The 16,849-nt window shown below is 47.4% G+C and overlaps 1 protein-coding gene and 1 long non-coding RNA gene across 4 annotated transcripts in view; one reads left to right on the top strand and one right to left on the bottom strand.

Moving 5' to 3' along the window:
* Positions 1–1,287: 1,287 nt before the first annotated feature.
* The window catches only part of NLK (nemo like kinase), a 36,279-nt gene continuing 20,717 nt past the window's right edge, over positions 1,288–16,849 (top strand). Inside the window, exons 1-2 of one of the 3 annotated variants that reach the window (XM_058423035.1) lie at positions 1,288–1,308; positions 2,016–3,018. In XM_058423035.1, the coding sequence (XP_058279018.1) occupies positions 2,561–3,018 (458 nt within the window). In that variant the 5' untranslated portion in view covers positions 1,288–1,308; positions 2,016–2,560. Of the gene's footprint in view, positions 1,309–1,562; positions 1,628–1,992; positions 3,019–16,849 lie in introns of those variants that run through there. The other 2 variants (XM_040082641.1, XM_058423036.1) reach the window with 2 other exon arrangements.
* Positions 2,854–3,529, bottom strand: LOC120761420 (uncharacterized). Its single transcript, XR_005703637.2, has 3 exons — positions 3,427–3,529; positions 3,124–3,324; positions 2,854–3,015 (listed from the first exon to the last, which is right to left on the bottom strand). It is a non-coding gene; the product is annotated as an uncharacterized LOC120761420 (long non-coding RNA).

Here is a 16,849-nt window from a genome sequence, read left to right as displayed (position 1 = left end):
TCCCCTGTCAGTCACTGACTGCCTCTGGAACTGCTCAGTTCAGTTACCTGAAGGAACCTCTTTATCACCCCCACGGTAATTTAACTCTACCACCATGGGAAAGGCTCCAGTAACCTGGGACAGTCTTTCTGAGGTAAAACTATTAATCAGACATGATTAATATTCACATGAGAAAATGGAAAGTGCTAAAACTGTCAACTTTTTACCCATCCTTGTGTTCTAGGGAACACAGATGCCTTAACCAAAGACACTGCAGTCCCCAAGCATGCAGATTCATACCGTGAGGGAACTAAAACAACAGTCAAAGAATACTTCGGTTTTGGTTAACACGTACCTCGCACGGAGGCCCCTCAGCGAGTTCTGAGCACGCTGAAGGGAGCCTCGCAGAGACTGCCTCGGGCAATGGGCCACGGCCGTGCTGCTGGGAGCATCTACACCCTCTCATTAGCGGTTTATTTCCCTTTCCTGCCAAGGGGAGCTCACGCACGGCATGACATGGTGCCACCACCTGCTGCCACAGCCCACGGGCCCCGCTGCCAGCCCCGCACTTCACCGCTCTCCGGTTCCTGAAGACTCGATAAACAGGCCCCGAAACCCCAAGGACCCTCACGCCCTTCGCGGACGGCCCCCGTCGGCCCCCTGTACTCGGGACCGGCGCCGGCGAGACCGAGCAGGGTCAACCCACAGCCACCGAGACCTGAGGGCACCGTGACCCGAGGGCACCGTGACCCGGGGCGGGAACAGAGCAGGCACGGAGGGATCCGCCCGCAGGCACCGGGACAGGACAGTGGGAGGGCACAAGGACAAAAGCAGGGACCGGGGGCACCGCGACCCGGCGGGGCCCCTCAGCCCGCCCTCACCGCGGCTCGCACTCCGCTTCCCGCCGCCCCCTCAGCGCCCACAGTGACCCCGCGCGCGCCGCGTCCTCACCTCACCCCGCCCCGGGCCGCTATTGGTCCTTTCCGCCGCCCCTCAGCAGATTCCCGCTGTCCATTGGCCGCTTGCCACATGTGGGCGGGCACACCTGCCGCTTCCTCATCCGTCAAGCAGGGCCGCGCTCCGTGATTTGTGGAGCGGAGGCTCCTTCACCGCCCACCGGCTCCGACCACCGGTGAGGGGAGCTGTCGGTCACCGCCGCCCCGCCTCCCAGTGCCATTGGCCCAGTAACCTCTTTTCGGGCTTTCGTTTCTCTTCATTGGATAATTGAATGATGAGCGGCTGCGATTGGGCGAAAAGCGGGTCCTGGGGACGGGACTCGGCTCAGGAGCAGAGTCCATTGGCCGGCGGCCCGCTGTGAGTGGCAGGAAGGTGAGGGAGGCGGGGCCGCCCGGGGTGAGGGTTGTGTGAGGTGAGGGAATCTCGCGGGGTCTCGGCGGCTCCGGGCGCGGCGGCGCGCGGTGATTGGCCGGCGGGGTCACGGGGGCGGGGCCGCGCCGCGGGGGGAGCTCCGCACGGCCGCGCGCGGTGGGCGGGGCGCGCCGGGCGCCGCGCGGTGATTGGTCGGGGGCGGCTCTCGCGCAGCCCAGCGGGCCGGGCGCGATTGGCTGCGGGCGGTGTCGGGCGCGCGCCCCGCAGGGGGGGGGGGGGGAGCGCGTGCCCGCGGCGCGGCGCGGGGCGGCGGGACCAGGTGAGAGCGGGGCCGGGGCCGGGCCGGGCGGGGCGGGGACCCGGGGCCGCCCCCAGACCCTCCCGTTACCCGCACCGCGGGCCCCCTGCCCTCCACCCCGGCCCGACCCCCCCGGCCCGGCCGGCCCCGCCCCGCCGCGGGTCGCGCTGTCAGGGGCCGCCGCGTCTTGCCCTGCGCCCCCTTCCCGGCCCCGCGCCGCCCCGTCATTCATTTGCCACTTTCCTCCCTCCTTCGCCGCCCCCCCCCCCCCTCCCCGCGATCCCTGTCCTGCTCCGGCCATTCCCTTCCTCTTTCTGTTTTTATCTCCTTTTGGCCCCCCTCGCCCCCCTCTCCTCGCCCTGCGCCCCCCCCCCGCTTCACTTTCTTTGGGTCCTTGTGTGTGTTTCAGGCCTTCAAGGAAAAGTTGCAAACTCCCGAGTTGTTGCTGCTGTGAGGGAGCAGGTGCCTGGAAGGAGGGAGCGATGTAGGAGGTGCCCGGGCTCAGGGAGGTTCGGGGGACACATGGAGAGGGTGTGGGAATGGCAGGGCTAGGCTGGCCAGCCCTCGCGGGGTGTTCAGGGCAGAGGCTCCAAGCCCTCCCTCCGGAGAAAAGGGGGATTGATCACCGTGTTTAATTTTTATAACAAGAAAAACAACAAAAATAACCCAAAGTGAAGGAAAAAACCCACCCCAGCCCCACCCCAGCTGCCCAAGGATGGAGTTGGAGTAGCCAAGCCCGGCTGGATGCTGGGGAAGGGGTTGGCGCCCGCACACATGAAGAGACTCCCCGAGTTGTTTGGCTTCGCGAGGAGATAAGGCCAGTGGAGCTCCATGTTTTTAAAGGTGGGCCGTGTATGATGAAACCCAACTTCTTTTAAAGTGTAGCAGATTTAATTTTTATGGCCAAATGACAGCTTGACCCAGTTGTTATCCAATCAAAGGGCATTTTTTTGAATGTCTCTTTGTGGCACAACAGCCAACGCAAAAATGATGGCGGCTTACAATGGCGGTACGTCTGCGGCAGCAGCAGGTCACCACCACCACCATCACCACCACCTTCCTCACCTCCCTCCTCCTCACCTCCATCACCACCACCATGCTCAGCACCACCTGCACGCCGGCTCGGCGGCCGCGGTGCACCCCGTGCAGCAGCATGCCTCCTCGGCCGCCGCGGCCGCCGCAGCCGCGGCCGCCGCCGCCGCGATGTTGAACCCAGGGCAGCAGCAGCCGTACTTCCCATCCCCGGCCCCGGGCCAGGCCCCCGGACCGGCTGCAGCAGCCCCAGCTCAGGTACAGGCTGCAGCAGCTGCTGCAGTCAAAGCGCACCATCATCAGCACTCACAACATCCACAGCAGCAACTGGACATTGAGCCGGACAGACCCATCGGATACGGAGCCTTTGGTGTTGTCTGGTGAGTAGAGACAAAAGTGAACCGATGCCTCCTTGTCATTCTTTACCTGGTCATAACTCATCCTTGTTTTTGTCATTTGAATCAGAATACAAGAGAGCTGCTTACTACGAGTTTTTTTGCTGGTTCTTCTCCGTTCTTAGAAAGTTGCTTCGCTTGTTTGCATTGGCAGAACTAGGTTCCCAGTGGTGAGGAGCCACCTCTGACTAACAGCCCACCCTGCCGTTCTCTTCTGAGACAATGCAGCTTGTTTGTGTCCTTTCTGTACCTTTAGTTAGAGTGTGCATCCGTGCAGCTAAGCCGTGCTTCCTAAAATTTCAGGTTAACAAATGAGCATTAGAATATTCATTTTGACCTGGCTTAAGAGTCAGAAATGAAAAGCGTATGAAAATGTCTTCCTTGTGCAGTCACCTGTCAAGATCTTTGTCTCACGGCGGTTTGACCTGCGGTGGTGCTGTGTGCTACCTAAAACAGCACGGCTGAACTTTGCTCCCCTCTCAAAAATGGAAATGGGATTTCCTGCCTCACTGTAGCTCTGCCTCCGGCCCTTTTATCCCCCAGCTGCATTTCAGAGGAGTCTGTCAGCAGAGTGGAATCTCTTCTAATGCATTTTGTGATTACCTTAGAGCCATGTGTGTAATTAGTGCCCTTCAGGAGCACTGACACAAAACTGGCAGCAGTGTGTGTATATTTATATATATTTGTATATAAGCCTTTGTCAGTGTGCCCTATTCTGAGCTGTGCCTGGGAAGCATGAAGGCTGGCAGGGGGTGTTCTGGGGAGCAGGCGTGTTGCAATGCACTTCCTGCAGCACAAATGCAAAGTTTGCAGCGTGCAGCTGTGCGTGGTGTCCCAGCCCTCTGCTGTGTTCCCCACTGAGTCTCTGGGGTGCCCCAGGAGTTTTGCTTTAGGCCCTGGCTGAGCTGCAGCTTCACGGAGAGGAGTGGCCGGGTCACGGTCTGTGCCAGTGTGCCAGGCAGAGGGCTCAGCAGGGCAGGCCTCAGGAGAGCAGAGCCCCTTCTGCCTGCAGCCCAGCCCTCCAAGCTGGCCACGCGTTACCAGCCCGGTGCTGCTGGCACAATGGTGCTTTCTGAGAAGGCCGAGGGAGCTGCAGGAGCCAGGGGAGGGTCAGTGTTGTGCTTGCTCTCGTGTGCCTTCCCTTAGAGCTGGGGAGTTAATTTAAACACTGAGTTCTCCCAGTCGGAGGGGAGCTGTTGTGCAGTCAGCGCTGCTGTGCTCTGGCTGTGGTACAGCATTAAAAAGTGGGTGTAAAAGAATGAAAACTGACAAGGAATCTGCTGTAAAAAAATATCTAAAGGTATTTCCATCAGTTTGTATATTTCTTTAAAGCATGGAGTTTTTGTAACTTAATTTGTTACAGTCTTTGCTTAAATGTATGCTGTTATGTAAGATCAGCCCCGTTTACCGGTGTTTTGTTTGCCTGTGCATTTCCCAGATCTTTATTTTCCCAGTTCTGTTCACCAGAAAACAAGGTGCAGGGTGAGACCTGCTTCCACAATATTCAGTAGAATGAAAGGTCACGCTTGCATATTTATATATAATATCATTAGGAGTGCTGAGGGGAGAAAGGAAGTGTAGAGGGAAGGGGCTGATGACATCAGGTAGGAAAGACAGTGCCAAAAGCATCCGCCCATCCCGAGCCCTCAGCCGTGCACCTGCGGCAGGACCTGCCCCTGGGGGACTGTGCCTGCAGAGCTGCAACTACAGCTTTGCTCCAAGGTAACAACAGCTTGGGAAAGAGAAAACAGCAAAGGGGGAGGGTGTTAGCTGAAAGCAGAAGCTGGGAGCTGGGATCCCTCCGGCAGAGCTGGGGCTGCACTGCCTGAGGGTGTCATTGGTGGGAGTGAGTTCCTCTTTGCTCACGTGTGTTTGAATTCAGCGGTCACTGCTCAGCTTTTGGCATTTCATATTAACTTCTGCTGGTGACTGCGGGCTCAATTTAGGAGTCTGTAGGCAATAATTAAACTGAATTTTAGTTTCATTCAAAATGTGGAAGAATGCCCATGCAATTGAATTTTAGCTATGTAAGATAAGTAAACACTGACTTGAGTATTTGTGGTTTGAGGTGACTTGGACATGAGCAATGTCCACTTGGGTTCAAGCATGACACAGGATTCACAAAGCCTGAGAGACTTTGGAAGGAGGATTCTGTTGTTTCTCAATATCTTGTCTGAACATTATTTGTGCTAATAGGTAACTGAAAAGTTTCTATCAGTGCTTCTGAGGGAAATGGAGGTTATTCCATTGACAGTTGGAGTACTTGCAGAAGTCTTTAATCTTCTACTCTGACGTGTCACTGCTTTGTTTGGGAGGTACAAGTGACCTGCAGCTCAGTTCAGTGCATCAGACGAGCGATCAGCGTGTGGCATTGCACTTCCCCTTACCTCACCGAGAGAGACTTTCTCTTGGCAGTTGAATTAGCATTTGTCATTAGTTCATTTGTCTGGTACTCGATGATGTTTCGGGGTAGCTAATGTGCTGCTGGAGTTTTTCACTCATGAAGAGCCAAAGCCTCGTGCTTCAGCACTTTGATTTTTGACCCCTGCGGGTGGGTGCTGCTGCCGCTGGTGTCTGCACACGGGCCGTGTCCTTGCTCAGCTGGGCACCACTTCTGTGGAAATCAGCTGTCCCTGGCACACCATCTGTTCTGCCTGCTGCCCTGGGATGGGGAAGATGTTGCTGAAGCAGGGGCAGGTGTGCAGGGACTCTCCCCAGGTCCTGCAGGTTAGTTTCCCCACGCTCTGGTTTGGTGAATTGTCACAAACCCAGTCATGTTCCTCTTTTGCCAAAACCAGAGCGATTTGCTCTTGGAGCGTTCCCTGCTCTCATGTTCCTAAAGTGCTGAAAAAAATCCGGATTTTAATGTCAGCAACAAGCACTGTGCCCTGTGGTTCAGACTGAGTGGGGCTGAGTTTTGGAAGTCGTGTCTGTTCCAAGAGTAAGGAGCTGTCCTTTGGAGAAGTGCTCCCAGTTTTGCTGGGGAGACATGCTGCTGCCATCTGGTGGGATTCCTAAAAAAATAATGATAATAAAAAAATGTATCGATTGAACCTGCCAAGGCTGATAGGTTTGGAATGAGGGGTGAAGCCTCAGTCTCTCAGCAAGAGGTGCTGGTGCTGTTTCCACGCAGGATTCCTGGGCCTGTGCAGAGGCTCTGCAGCTGCGGAAAGGAGATAGGAAATAATGATTCTTGTTGCTGGTTCAGGGTGGTAACACTGTTGCTGAAATGTTGTGGAAATGTCCTGTTGGCTGGGTTGTATGCACTCCAGTGGGATAGGAATGTGTGGGGGAATTCCACCTGTCTTACTTGTGTTTCTTAAATTTGAAAAGTTATTGTTGGTCATCAAAGACTATGGAACCAAGCAATCTCTCTTTATAAAGTCAAATCCATGTTAAAATACATCTCTGTGGAAAAGCTGTTACAAGTGACAACAGAAGAAAGTATTTGAATTAATTTTTTTTTAATTCCTGATTTACCCCATTTGAAATTGTGTGTGTGTGTGCGGCGGGGGGTGGGGTTAGTGTACTTGCTCCTAATCCTTTTTATTCAGGAGGTCACAAGACAGTACAATGTTTCAAACAGTCTGGCTGTTGGTGTTGAGACAGGACATCATGATGCTATTACTTTAAGGGCAGAAATAATTTAGCCTTAATCTGCTGTTCATTCCTGGCCTGCAAAGGCCTGAGAACACCAAAGTCATTGCTCCATAAAACCCAGAAAAATATTGCATACAGTGGATTGTTGCCTGGACCCTGGAACTATTTTAAGAGGGTTTTATCCCAGCACTGATACTAAGCACTGCAGCAGGAAAGACGTTTCCAGGATAAACTGATAATCTCCTGTTCCTTTAAAGGAATGTGTCCTGCTGAGCAAGGATGCAGTGGAGATAATGCGTTTATGACAAAATTGCTAGAATGTATATTAAGGAAAAAAAGGTGTTACGGGTTCAGAGAAGTCTGAAAAGTGGCAGAAGTTCCCCTTCTGCTATCTGATATTGCTAAAAACCACAATGATGTTTGGCATAGTTAATACTGTTCATGATGCTTAGGCTGGTAAGCAAAAAAAGTTTAGCAAAAGCTGAACTCTAGACATTTATTTGTGAACTTCATTAGGACTTTTGGTGGGAGAGGTTTTTTCCTAAAGTCAAAGCTGTCCGTATCATCTTTTTCCAGTCCCTCAAACCTCACCTGCTAGCAGAAGACAGTACTTGACCATCGGGAAATATTCTCTGTTCATTAACAGTTAGGTGGACAATGGTTTGCTTTAAACTATGCGATGTGACATTTTGTGTTGAAGTGCCTTTTTGTTAGTGCTGAGCGGTGCTGATGCTGTTCTGCTCCTCACCCACCACACAGGGAGAGGAGTGGGGACGTGAGGGGCTCCATCCCAGGGGTATCCCAGCCCCGAGGCATCGAGGGCACAGGGCAGGGGAAGGACCACAAGGGCTGTTGGCAGTGGGGCGTTTCACTCCCCAGGTCTCCTCCCCCAGCTCTGTGGGGCCGGGCTTAAACCACGACAGTTTTCCACTCTTTGTGTTCTACTTGAGCGAGTTCTGCTGTTGTCTGGGGCGCCTGATGCAGATAGACAACGATTTCATAAGAAAGAGGCCGAGTCATTTTTACCCAGTTATTGGAGGGAACCAGGAGGATGCCTAAGGCAAAGGAGGCAGCACTGGTGATGGGCACGGAGTAGAGTGGGGATGGGGTTTCACGTTCACCATCGCAATGGAAGGAGCTGCAGGTTATGATCTTGGATCCATGTGTCAGTATTTTTTATAGGATTGCTTTATCTAAGTTGGATTCTGACCCTATTTGTGAAGAAATGTAGTAGAACAGTGAGCTTGTTCAGGTTTTTCTGTATGGGAAATTCTTCAAAGCTTTATGTGTTTGAGTGGTTGGGGCTTTTTTTTTCAAATTTCCTGAAAAGAAGAATTCTGTTAACATTTAAATGACTGTTTCCCAAATGAAGTGAATTAAATGAAATGGATATAATAACTCCTTGCGTTCAAATTAGGCGTTGGGATTAGGTGAAATTCTATCCAAGTAATATACGAGATTGTTCATTATTTTTGTCTTGTAACATGATGCAAGAAAGAAGGAATGTGAATAACTTCTTTTTTTTTTTCCTCAAAGTTGGGCGAGGACCATTTGGGATAAATTAGTTCACTGTAAATTATGCCAAGGTCAGCGTTTCACAGGTCACTTGAAATGCAAGTTGTTTTGCCGCACCTGCAGACCTTGATGTTGTTTGTATCCACACAGGACTGGGTGCTGATAATCCAGTCAGATTCTGTTAGCATTCAGTGTTTTTTCCCCTCTGAATTCTGCAAGTGTTACAGCTTGTGACTGGATCTGCAGTCTAATATTGATTTTCCAGAAGACATATTTCAGATGTTCTTTTCCTCTCTCCCCCTGACTCTTTCATCTCTTTTTAAGAGGATATTTAATTGTTGAATTCCTTAATCCAAAAGCTAATTCCCTAATCCCCAGAGCTATTGGTGTTTTGATGGGGTGAAGGTGTGAGGGTGCAGCCCGAAGTGTGGGATACCCCAGAGCAGAAGATAAAAGGCCATAAAAGGGTTTGGGGGAAGGCTGCTGGGTGTGCCTGGGCTGCTTCATTTCTCAGGGAACAATGGGATAGAAAGGATAGCTTTGGGCAGGTGGAGTGGAGGAAGCCTTTGGGATATGTTTGAAGTGTTTTTTGATGACTTGTAGTGGTTGTATCTGGGTCTCATGTATCTTTAATCCTCTGGAAAGTTCTGCCTCCTGGTCTGGAGTAGGTAACGTGCAGCTGTTCATATGAGAAAAGCTGGCTCAAAGGCGTGTCGAGTTTGCTTAAATGGAATTTGTGTTCATTAATATAATTGGTGATGTTTTGAAAAAGGCATGTTAAAAACCCACAAAGAGTTTTAAATGCTAGAAAATCTCGCAGTAGATCCTGTAAGATTTGGTTTATTGGTAGTGTGAGTAGGTACTGCACCTGTTTTGTAAAAGTAGACCCCTGAGTAAGGTGGGAGATGCTTAAATCAAAGTGGCAGATGGCAGGCAGTACAAACATGAATGAAAAGGATAGAGACTTCTGGGGTCAATGCTTTATTTATTGATGATAGTATTTGTTCATAATCAGCAGTAACAGGGAAAAAGTGCATGGGATGGGCAATGAATGGATAGTAGCTACAGGTGGTACAAACCATAGCCATTACCTCTCTGAGAGGGGTTATAAAAGCTAATGTTGTTGTAGCAGTAATGATTTTTAAAATAACATAGGTAATATATTTTCTTTAATTTTTATTTCCCTCACTGTGTTCTGTCTTTTGCACCACTTCTGCCCATTTTTCTTATTTTCTGCCATTGTCTGTAGTACTTGGTATGAGGTGCAGCTTATCAACAGCATGCTTAAATGAAAACAGTAGTGTTTGGAGATGAGGGGTAAATTGTAGAACATAAATAATGTTTCCTTGTGGAAATCACTGGAGCTCCATCCATAGTGCATTGTAGGAGGAACCTCGAAAAGAGCAAATCTCTATAGAAACATGTGGCCTTCCGTAGTGTGTCCTATGGGCACATGGATGGGCTGCAGCCTGTGGGGGCAAACTGTGTAAATACTTGTGATTCCAGCATGTGGATCACGGAACTGAGTCTCATTTGGGGAAATCCCCAACTTGCCTTAAAATCACTGAGGTGCTGATACTTGTAAGGTTCAATTTTGTATTGTAAGTCTGCTGAGAGCCTCGATCAGTGAAATTGTCAGCTCAGTTTTCTAGGTTCACAGTCCCCTAATTTTGCTACAAATTGCCTGGGGGGTGTTTCAGTAATTCTGGAAGAATGCCAGTTGTGTTCAGGTGAACTCAGGTGTGTGAAGTGAGTGCACGTGGTACTGTTCAGGCTGCTGTGTGCCGATGGATAGAGCCCTGAGAGGGCTGCAGGGAAGGACAGCCAGGTACAAAAATGCTGCTTGAAACGCACCAGAACAATACACCAAACCTACCAGAATAATCTGGACTTCATTTCAGTATTTAAAGCTGCATCATCTTCTCTTATGCAATCGTGATGGATAAATGAAGGCAGACTTATACCAGCCTTGATATGAAACAACTTCCATGGCTACAGCTCTGGAACATGGCCATGTAGAGTCTTTAAAAGTGCTTAGTAAGAATTTGAGCTTTAATCTTGAGGGCTGTGGCAGAATCAGTGTGTTCTGGTAGTATCATTCTTTAATTTCCTGATGTAATGTTTTTCTATAAAGGCTTGGAAGCGTTTGTGTGTGAGTGGAATTTTTGCACTCTTTATGCTGTTGGATATAATACCAGATTGGTTATAGCAGAATCATTTTGTAGAATACATATTCTCTTATTTCTTTAATTTTCTTAGAACATGATATGAGGGTACTTAGGTGTAATTTGAAAAAAGAAAAGGTTTTTCAGAGCATTTTGTTCAAGAACTCTTACAGGAAATTTTGTGGAAAAGTGAAATATACTTGGAACTGTAGTAATCCTTGGACTTTAGAGGAGGATTTTCTTTCTGCCATTCTCTTTTATGTGAAAATACATTTTAATAGTTTAAAAAAAAAAAAAAAAAAAAATTGGTCACCAGAGAAGCAGGTGTTTGAATTTCCTTGTCCTTTTGGAGTGGTGCTAATCCTCAGCCTGTTCCTGGTTCATAGCAGGCTGTCTCCATTATCCGGGTACCACCAGGCGGTGCTCTTAGGGTTTTAGTTTTGCAGCCTGAGTGGTGTCAGGGTAGAGCCTTTACTTAATGGTTGAAGTTGGGGATTGAGCTGGTGCCCAAGTAGTTATTCAGGGTCTGAGCTAGCTGATTATGTTTTTTCTGAAGAGGGACTGACTCTGCCTTCTCCCTTGGCTGTGTGTGTGGAGTTGGCCGTTGCAGGTAATGCACTTTATTGTTTTATCTAATAGAAATTCATGTAACTGTTGTTTGTCTGTGAGTAGCAGAATTTACTCCGTAGAGGCAGTAGCAGCTTTCAGCGAGGAGCAGCGTTCTTCCTGTGCACAGCTGCTGAGGTGTGTGCTGGCACCCATGTGCCTGAGGGACGGGAGCCTGGCACCTGCTCTGGCCCAGGGGACTGGGTTTCTCTGGAGACCGTTCTCTTCAGCCTTAGCTGTTTTGGTTCCTAATGGGTTAAGGTATACCACAGGAAATACAGAAAAAGTTCTCTCCCAGTCCATTTTGAACCCCTTGATTGATGTAGGGCACTCCTGTCTGGAGTAGAGCTGCAGGTCACTGGCTTCTGAGCACAAGTGTGTCTCTGCCTTTTAACTGGGGACCTGCTTGGCTTCCTCCTCCCTTCGTTTTTAAAGGCCCTTGGCAGCCCATGTGAGACGATTTGAAAGCCCTCAATTAGAGCTTTTCCCCCCAGAGAGATTGCATAGTGACAGGACAAAAGCATTGTTTAAAGGCTGTTCTCATCATGCAGTGTAACTTCTCTCTTTGGATGTTTCTGTAAGTTCTGCTTGGCTCGTTCAGAGCATGTCTCTGGAAGGGGGATTTCTCTTTGGGACAAGGAAGAGAAGGCATTATTATTTCCGGCCTGCTTGCCATCCATCTTTCATAGTTTTATCAATTCCTAGGGTAGTGTTTTTGGTAAAATGTAGAAAAGGATCTCCTGAGCCTCTTGGTGCTTTCTGGCTCCCCTGTGTTCTTCCCGATGCGTTTGAAGTCCTGGAGAGCAGCCCTTGATGTTGATTTGTAGCTGGTGGGTGCGATGATGAAGCCAAATGACTGTTTTTGTTACTCTCTGGCTGGTGGCAGGGCTGTGCATCACCTCGGGGAGCTGTTCGTGCCAGTGCTGCCCAGAGCAGCCGTGCCCAAGGTCACTCACACCTGGGCTCTGTGCAGCGCTGTCCCGGTGCCAGGGGGCAGCTCAGACCTGCTCTCGGCTCCTTTCAAACAATAGCATAAAGACAGTCAAAACAACGCAGGAGGAATTGAGATACTATTTCTGTTTTGGAACAAAAGTGGGGAGTCTCCCAATCAATTTGCGTTTTTCTGGTTGTGGTTCCTGTCTCAGTTGCGAGGACGTATCAGGACAGATAGGAATGCTCCCAGAAATGAAGATCTGCCAATGGTTTTGTCAAGGGCACGTGTCTTTCTCAGTCATTGTTCTCAGAGTCACTGATGTACAGGTAAAGACCAGTGGGGTTTAGTGCTTTTTGTTTCCCTGTAGTTCAGCATATGGAAATGAGAAAAAAACCCAACTACCAAACACAGAACCAACCAAGGCTTGTATAAAAATAATACCCAGCTTTTAAAGTGAAATGGCAGTGAGTAATGACTAGCATGTACTTTATTCTTATGTCTAAATTCAAATTGTTGGGGGCAGAAGCTCCCACGTAATAATTGCTGTTAATTTAAAGGGACAGCGGCCTGCATCGTTAGTGCTCTGTCCTGTGCTGCTTGAACAGTGAATATTCACATCATGAACTGGAACAAAAGGATGTGAAATTAGGACCTGCTAGAATCCTCTTCAGGTTTCAATCTAAAAGCCATTTAAAATTGCCATTTATGATTTGGCAGAGAAAGAATTTTATCTTCTCCTTGTAGATCCGGACTGTTTGTGGAGAGGAGAGTATCTGTGTGTGCTGGGGAATCCTTCTGTGTCAGTGACTAAAGCAAGACCAGCCCAGATCCTGCATTCTGCCATTCTTTGTGCACCATTGTTCTAAAAGAGAATGTCCAACAGCTGCACTGAGAGGCAAAAGTGTATTGAAAAAAAATCTGTTTTACCATGGATCACTTGATTTAATTGAAGACAGTAAGAGTTCTACCTAAGAGCTTAACTAAAAGCAGATTTTAATTATGAAGTAGAAAGTACACTGAATTGTTTTTTCAATTATTATACATACCTCAAGGTATCAAAGTGCTTTTCTGAGCATATTTGCTCATTGATTGCACTTGAAAAGTCAGGATTAAGGACTTCCACTGTGCTTTTGCCAGCTGGGCATTCACATCCTCACCCAAGCCTGTAAGCTGAGCTGCAGCTTCCCTTCTGCCCCTGCTGAAGAAAACAAAGCATTGATGTTCTTTCTATTTGGCTTGCTTATTGTTTTCTGAAGCAGTTGAGGAAAAATAGGTGAATGTTGACAGAATCGGGACCAGCTTTGACCTACTTGTGGCTTTTTTTCTGCTCTCTGTCTTGGGCATGTCACCTTATTATTTTTAAGCTACTGTTTACTCATGTGAAAACTCATCTAAAACACTGAGAACTGACAGGTGTTTGGTAATTCGAATATTAAATGTATATATCATCACTCCCACAGTTGTTCCCAAGGAGATTTTGTCACTTACCATATGACCCAGTAAAGGGAATTATTCTGTAATAATTTTATTTAATCCTGATCTATTGTTTAAACTTTTGGGTTTGAAGTATTTTAGAGTCATTAATTTCATTCCCCTGGAATTGCACCCATGGTAGTGATTCTATCTGTTATCACAAGGTTTTTGACAGACTCAGAATAGAGTAACATATATTAGGATTTTCGTGTCAGTTCATGGAGATCACTTGCAGCTAAATACAGCTGTGAAATGAGGTGGTCAGAAGGGAGTCCTGCAGGTCAGACCTTGGCATTTCTGTGGATGGAATTTGTAAAACCAAACCAACTGCATTGTAGCATGTCAGTTCATTTGGTTTATAACAACTAAGGCTGGTTTTCTTCTGGTGGGAAGAAACACTTTCCTTGAAGATCTTGTAATATTTTAAACAGTTCTGTAAGATGACATTTTGTGGGTGAGTTTTAGAAGGGGGAAAGGCTGAGGATCACTGGAGCTGTGCTCCCGCCAGCACCTGGTACAGGTCACCTGGCCCTGGCACCAAGACATGGAGCAGGGTTGGCTGGCTTACCTGAAAATTCAGATTTTGCACATTTTACAGTATTTCAGACATTTGAATAGTAACCAAATGGCCTCTCATAGAAATTCATCAGTTCCATGATCTGCTGTTGCAGACACGGAAGAATTTTGAGCAGTCTCATCCCACTCTCAGCAGGCTGTTCACTCAAAGGTGCTGTTCACCTCTCCACTTTAGTGTTGCTCCAATGTCTCTGCATTTCTGAAATTGCCTTTTGAATCTATTGAAAAGGAGTGGTTATGGCTCCAGTGTAATTGAGACTGTCAAGGAAATAGGTGGAATTTTTACAGCACCATGAGACTTGATGGTATGTGACAGAGGATCATTCACTTCACTGGTCCATGGTAATGGGAGACTGATGTGTCTTTAAACTCCCTGGTAATAAATAGAAGACTGATTTTTACTTTTTTTTTTTTTTCCTGCTTTTTTTGCAAGGCTGTGGGTCTTTCTTAAATCTTCATTAACATGTACTAAAATATAAAGCACTTCTATAATGTTCCAAAAATATCCCATCTGAGACATCTTCTGGACTTTTGGACTGTAGAGGTTATGAATTTATTTATTCCACACTTATGTTTTGACAAGTCCCTTCTGTTCCTACAGTAATTCAGAAAAGGAATGACTGGGCAGGGTTGAGCATATAGAAATCTTTACATAGAAAAAAAATTGCAGCAGTTTGCAATAATTTGCATGACTAAAGTGTGCAGGGGAAGCCTTAGAAAAGCTGATGTGCAATGCCTTGTGTACAGCTCCAAGGACACACGTGTTGGGCCTTTTACCACCACTGTCAGACAGCCTGGAGGATGATCCTGAGCTGCCATTCTGGGAAGAGCCGCGTTGCCTGGGAAGGAGGAGGCACATCTCGTGTCAGATGTGCTGCTCCTTTGGCTCTCAGCTCTTGCTTTGCTTGGTTCAGCAGCACAGCAATTGGCACATCTCTGCTTAATGTTTACTTTGGCCGCTGTGAGGTGTCGGGGTTGGGAATTGCAGCATCTCACAGGCTTAGTGTGTATTTTAAGTAATATTTTAAAGTTTCGTGATTCTAATATCCATGCCTGTGCAAGACAAATAAACTACTCTTATCTAAAGTAATTTCTGGTGAAGAGAAGGGAAGAGAAAGTGTCAACTGGGAAGCCTTCTGGGTTTCAGTTGTGTTCTGTATTACTGTAGAATACAGAATTCCTTTGAATAAGGAATGGGTGGAGTTGAAAGTTGAAATTTGAAAGGTCAGTAAATAAGATTTGTCTCTTCAGCTAAAAACCTTGATGAATGTTAATGGATTTGCCATCGGCTACAGAATTTGGGGAGATGAATATAAATAGCAGTAATTCAGAAAATTAAAATATACCCTCAGCCTCATACATATATACGTATTTATTTGTGTATTTGTATACAAATGCATCGAAGTCCTGAGGCTTAATCCTTAACCAACAGATACAAATATCTCCCTTGGTGGAAGCAGGGAACACTGCAGTATAATTACTTTTAAGTACTGAATTCCAAATATTTGTTGCACGCTTTGGTTTGAATCCTCTTCTGATTTTCTCCTGTGTCAGGGAACAGCCAGCCACGCTTGTGGTGAAAAGGGAATGGCTGAGATAGGGCAGATTTCCCTGCAGGAGGGAGCGTTGGGTGCTGCCTGGGGTGAGGTGCCGAGCCGTGTCCCAGGGATGGCTGTGTGAGCGCAGCCGAGCGAGCGAGGAGGCGGGAGGGAGTGCGCTCAGCATCTCCTGCTGTGCTCTGTGCGTGTCCAGGAGCGGGCGAGGGGCAGGGGAAAGCTGCTGCTGCAGCATAGGTGCTGGGATGCTTGCTGCAGGAGGTGAGCTATCAGTCGGGGATGTGACCGGAGACCTTATTAACCTACTTTGCTCTGGAGGTGCAGAAATACTCCAGGAACTGTGCCAAGGCCTGCAGGCTTGTTGGACGTGGAGAAGAAGGTTTCTCATCTGGGTTTTTCTTGGTTGGCTGGTGGGAATGGGAATGGAGGTCAGCGAATTGGGGCAGGAATGTGCGTGTAACAGTGGTATAAGCTTTAAAAATAAAAAAGAAAACTGTAAAAATACATGGAGCTTTATGTGTTTATTGGACATCTTATTTGTTCGTGAACATCGCAGACCTTGCAGAGCTATGCCATTGGCTGAAAAATGGAATTAAGGAAAAAGAAAAAAATAATTTAAAATGGAATAAAAAATGTCTCCGAATAAATGTCATGTGTAGTGTAGTAATTTATTGTAGCTGTGGTTCGTAGAGGCATATGAGAAGTGAATAAAAAGGTCTGAAGCATAGTCAGAAAATTTTGTGTAAATGGGGAGATAAATTTGATTTGGAAAGCAGTTTCAATTTTAAGCTTCCATGAAGGAAGACAAATTAAACATTTTTAAAGATATTAACCATAACAGTATCCCTTTAATTTTCACTCCTTTCTTTTAAGTAAGACACTCTGAATCACTTTTTGTTCAAGGAGACAGATTTCTTGCAGTAATCAGTTTTGCTTTTAGCTCTGATTTGTAAAGAATAAGTGATAATGGCACACATGCTGGAGGGTGTGATTAGGACCAACGTTAAAAGGCTTTTTTAGGACATCGATGGTTGGGAAGGAGCTCTGGAGAGGTCTGCTTTAGCAGGAGGGAATGAAGCACACCTTTGAAGTCGCTTAACCCTTTCCCATAAAATGCCTGTTAGTGGAAATGAAATCTGGATGTTTTCTTCAGGCTCATGTGAAAGTTCTACATGAAATCTGTAAGCTTGCATTCAGTCAGCTCTTTCCCTGAACAGATCCCATACCACTAAAAAGACCAGCTCCCGAGGATATGTGTTAGAAAGACTCAGCTATTTGGAATAACTTACAGGTTTTTTGAAGTGCCTTTGGGTATTTTTTGATTACTTTACAGTATTCCATGGAGAATGTTGAGAAAACTTAATGAAATGCTGAGAATGCACATTGGTAGT

The sequence above is a fragment of the Hirundo rustica genome, chromosome 19, assembly GCF_015227805.2.
Source record: "Hirundo rustica isolate bHirRus1 chromosome 19, bHirRus1.pri.v3, whole genome shotgun sequence".
In the NCBI taxonomy this organism is placed as follows: Eukaryota; Metazoa; Chordata; class Aves; order Passeriformes; family Hirundinidae; genus Hirundo; species Hirundo rustica.
This window is presented reverse-complemented; position numbering and strand designations above follow the sequence as displayed.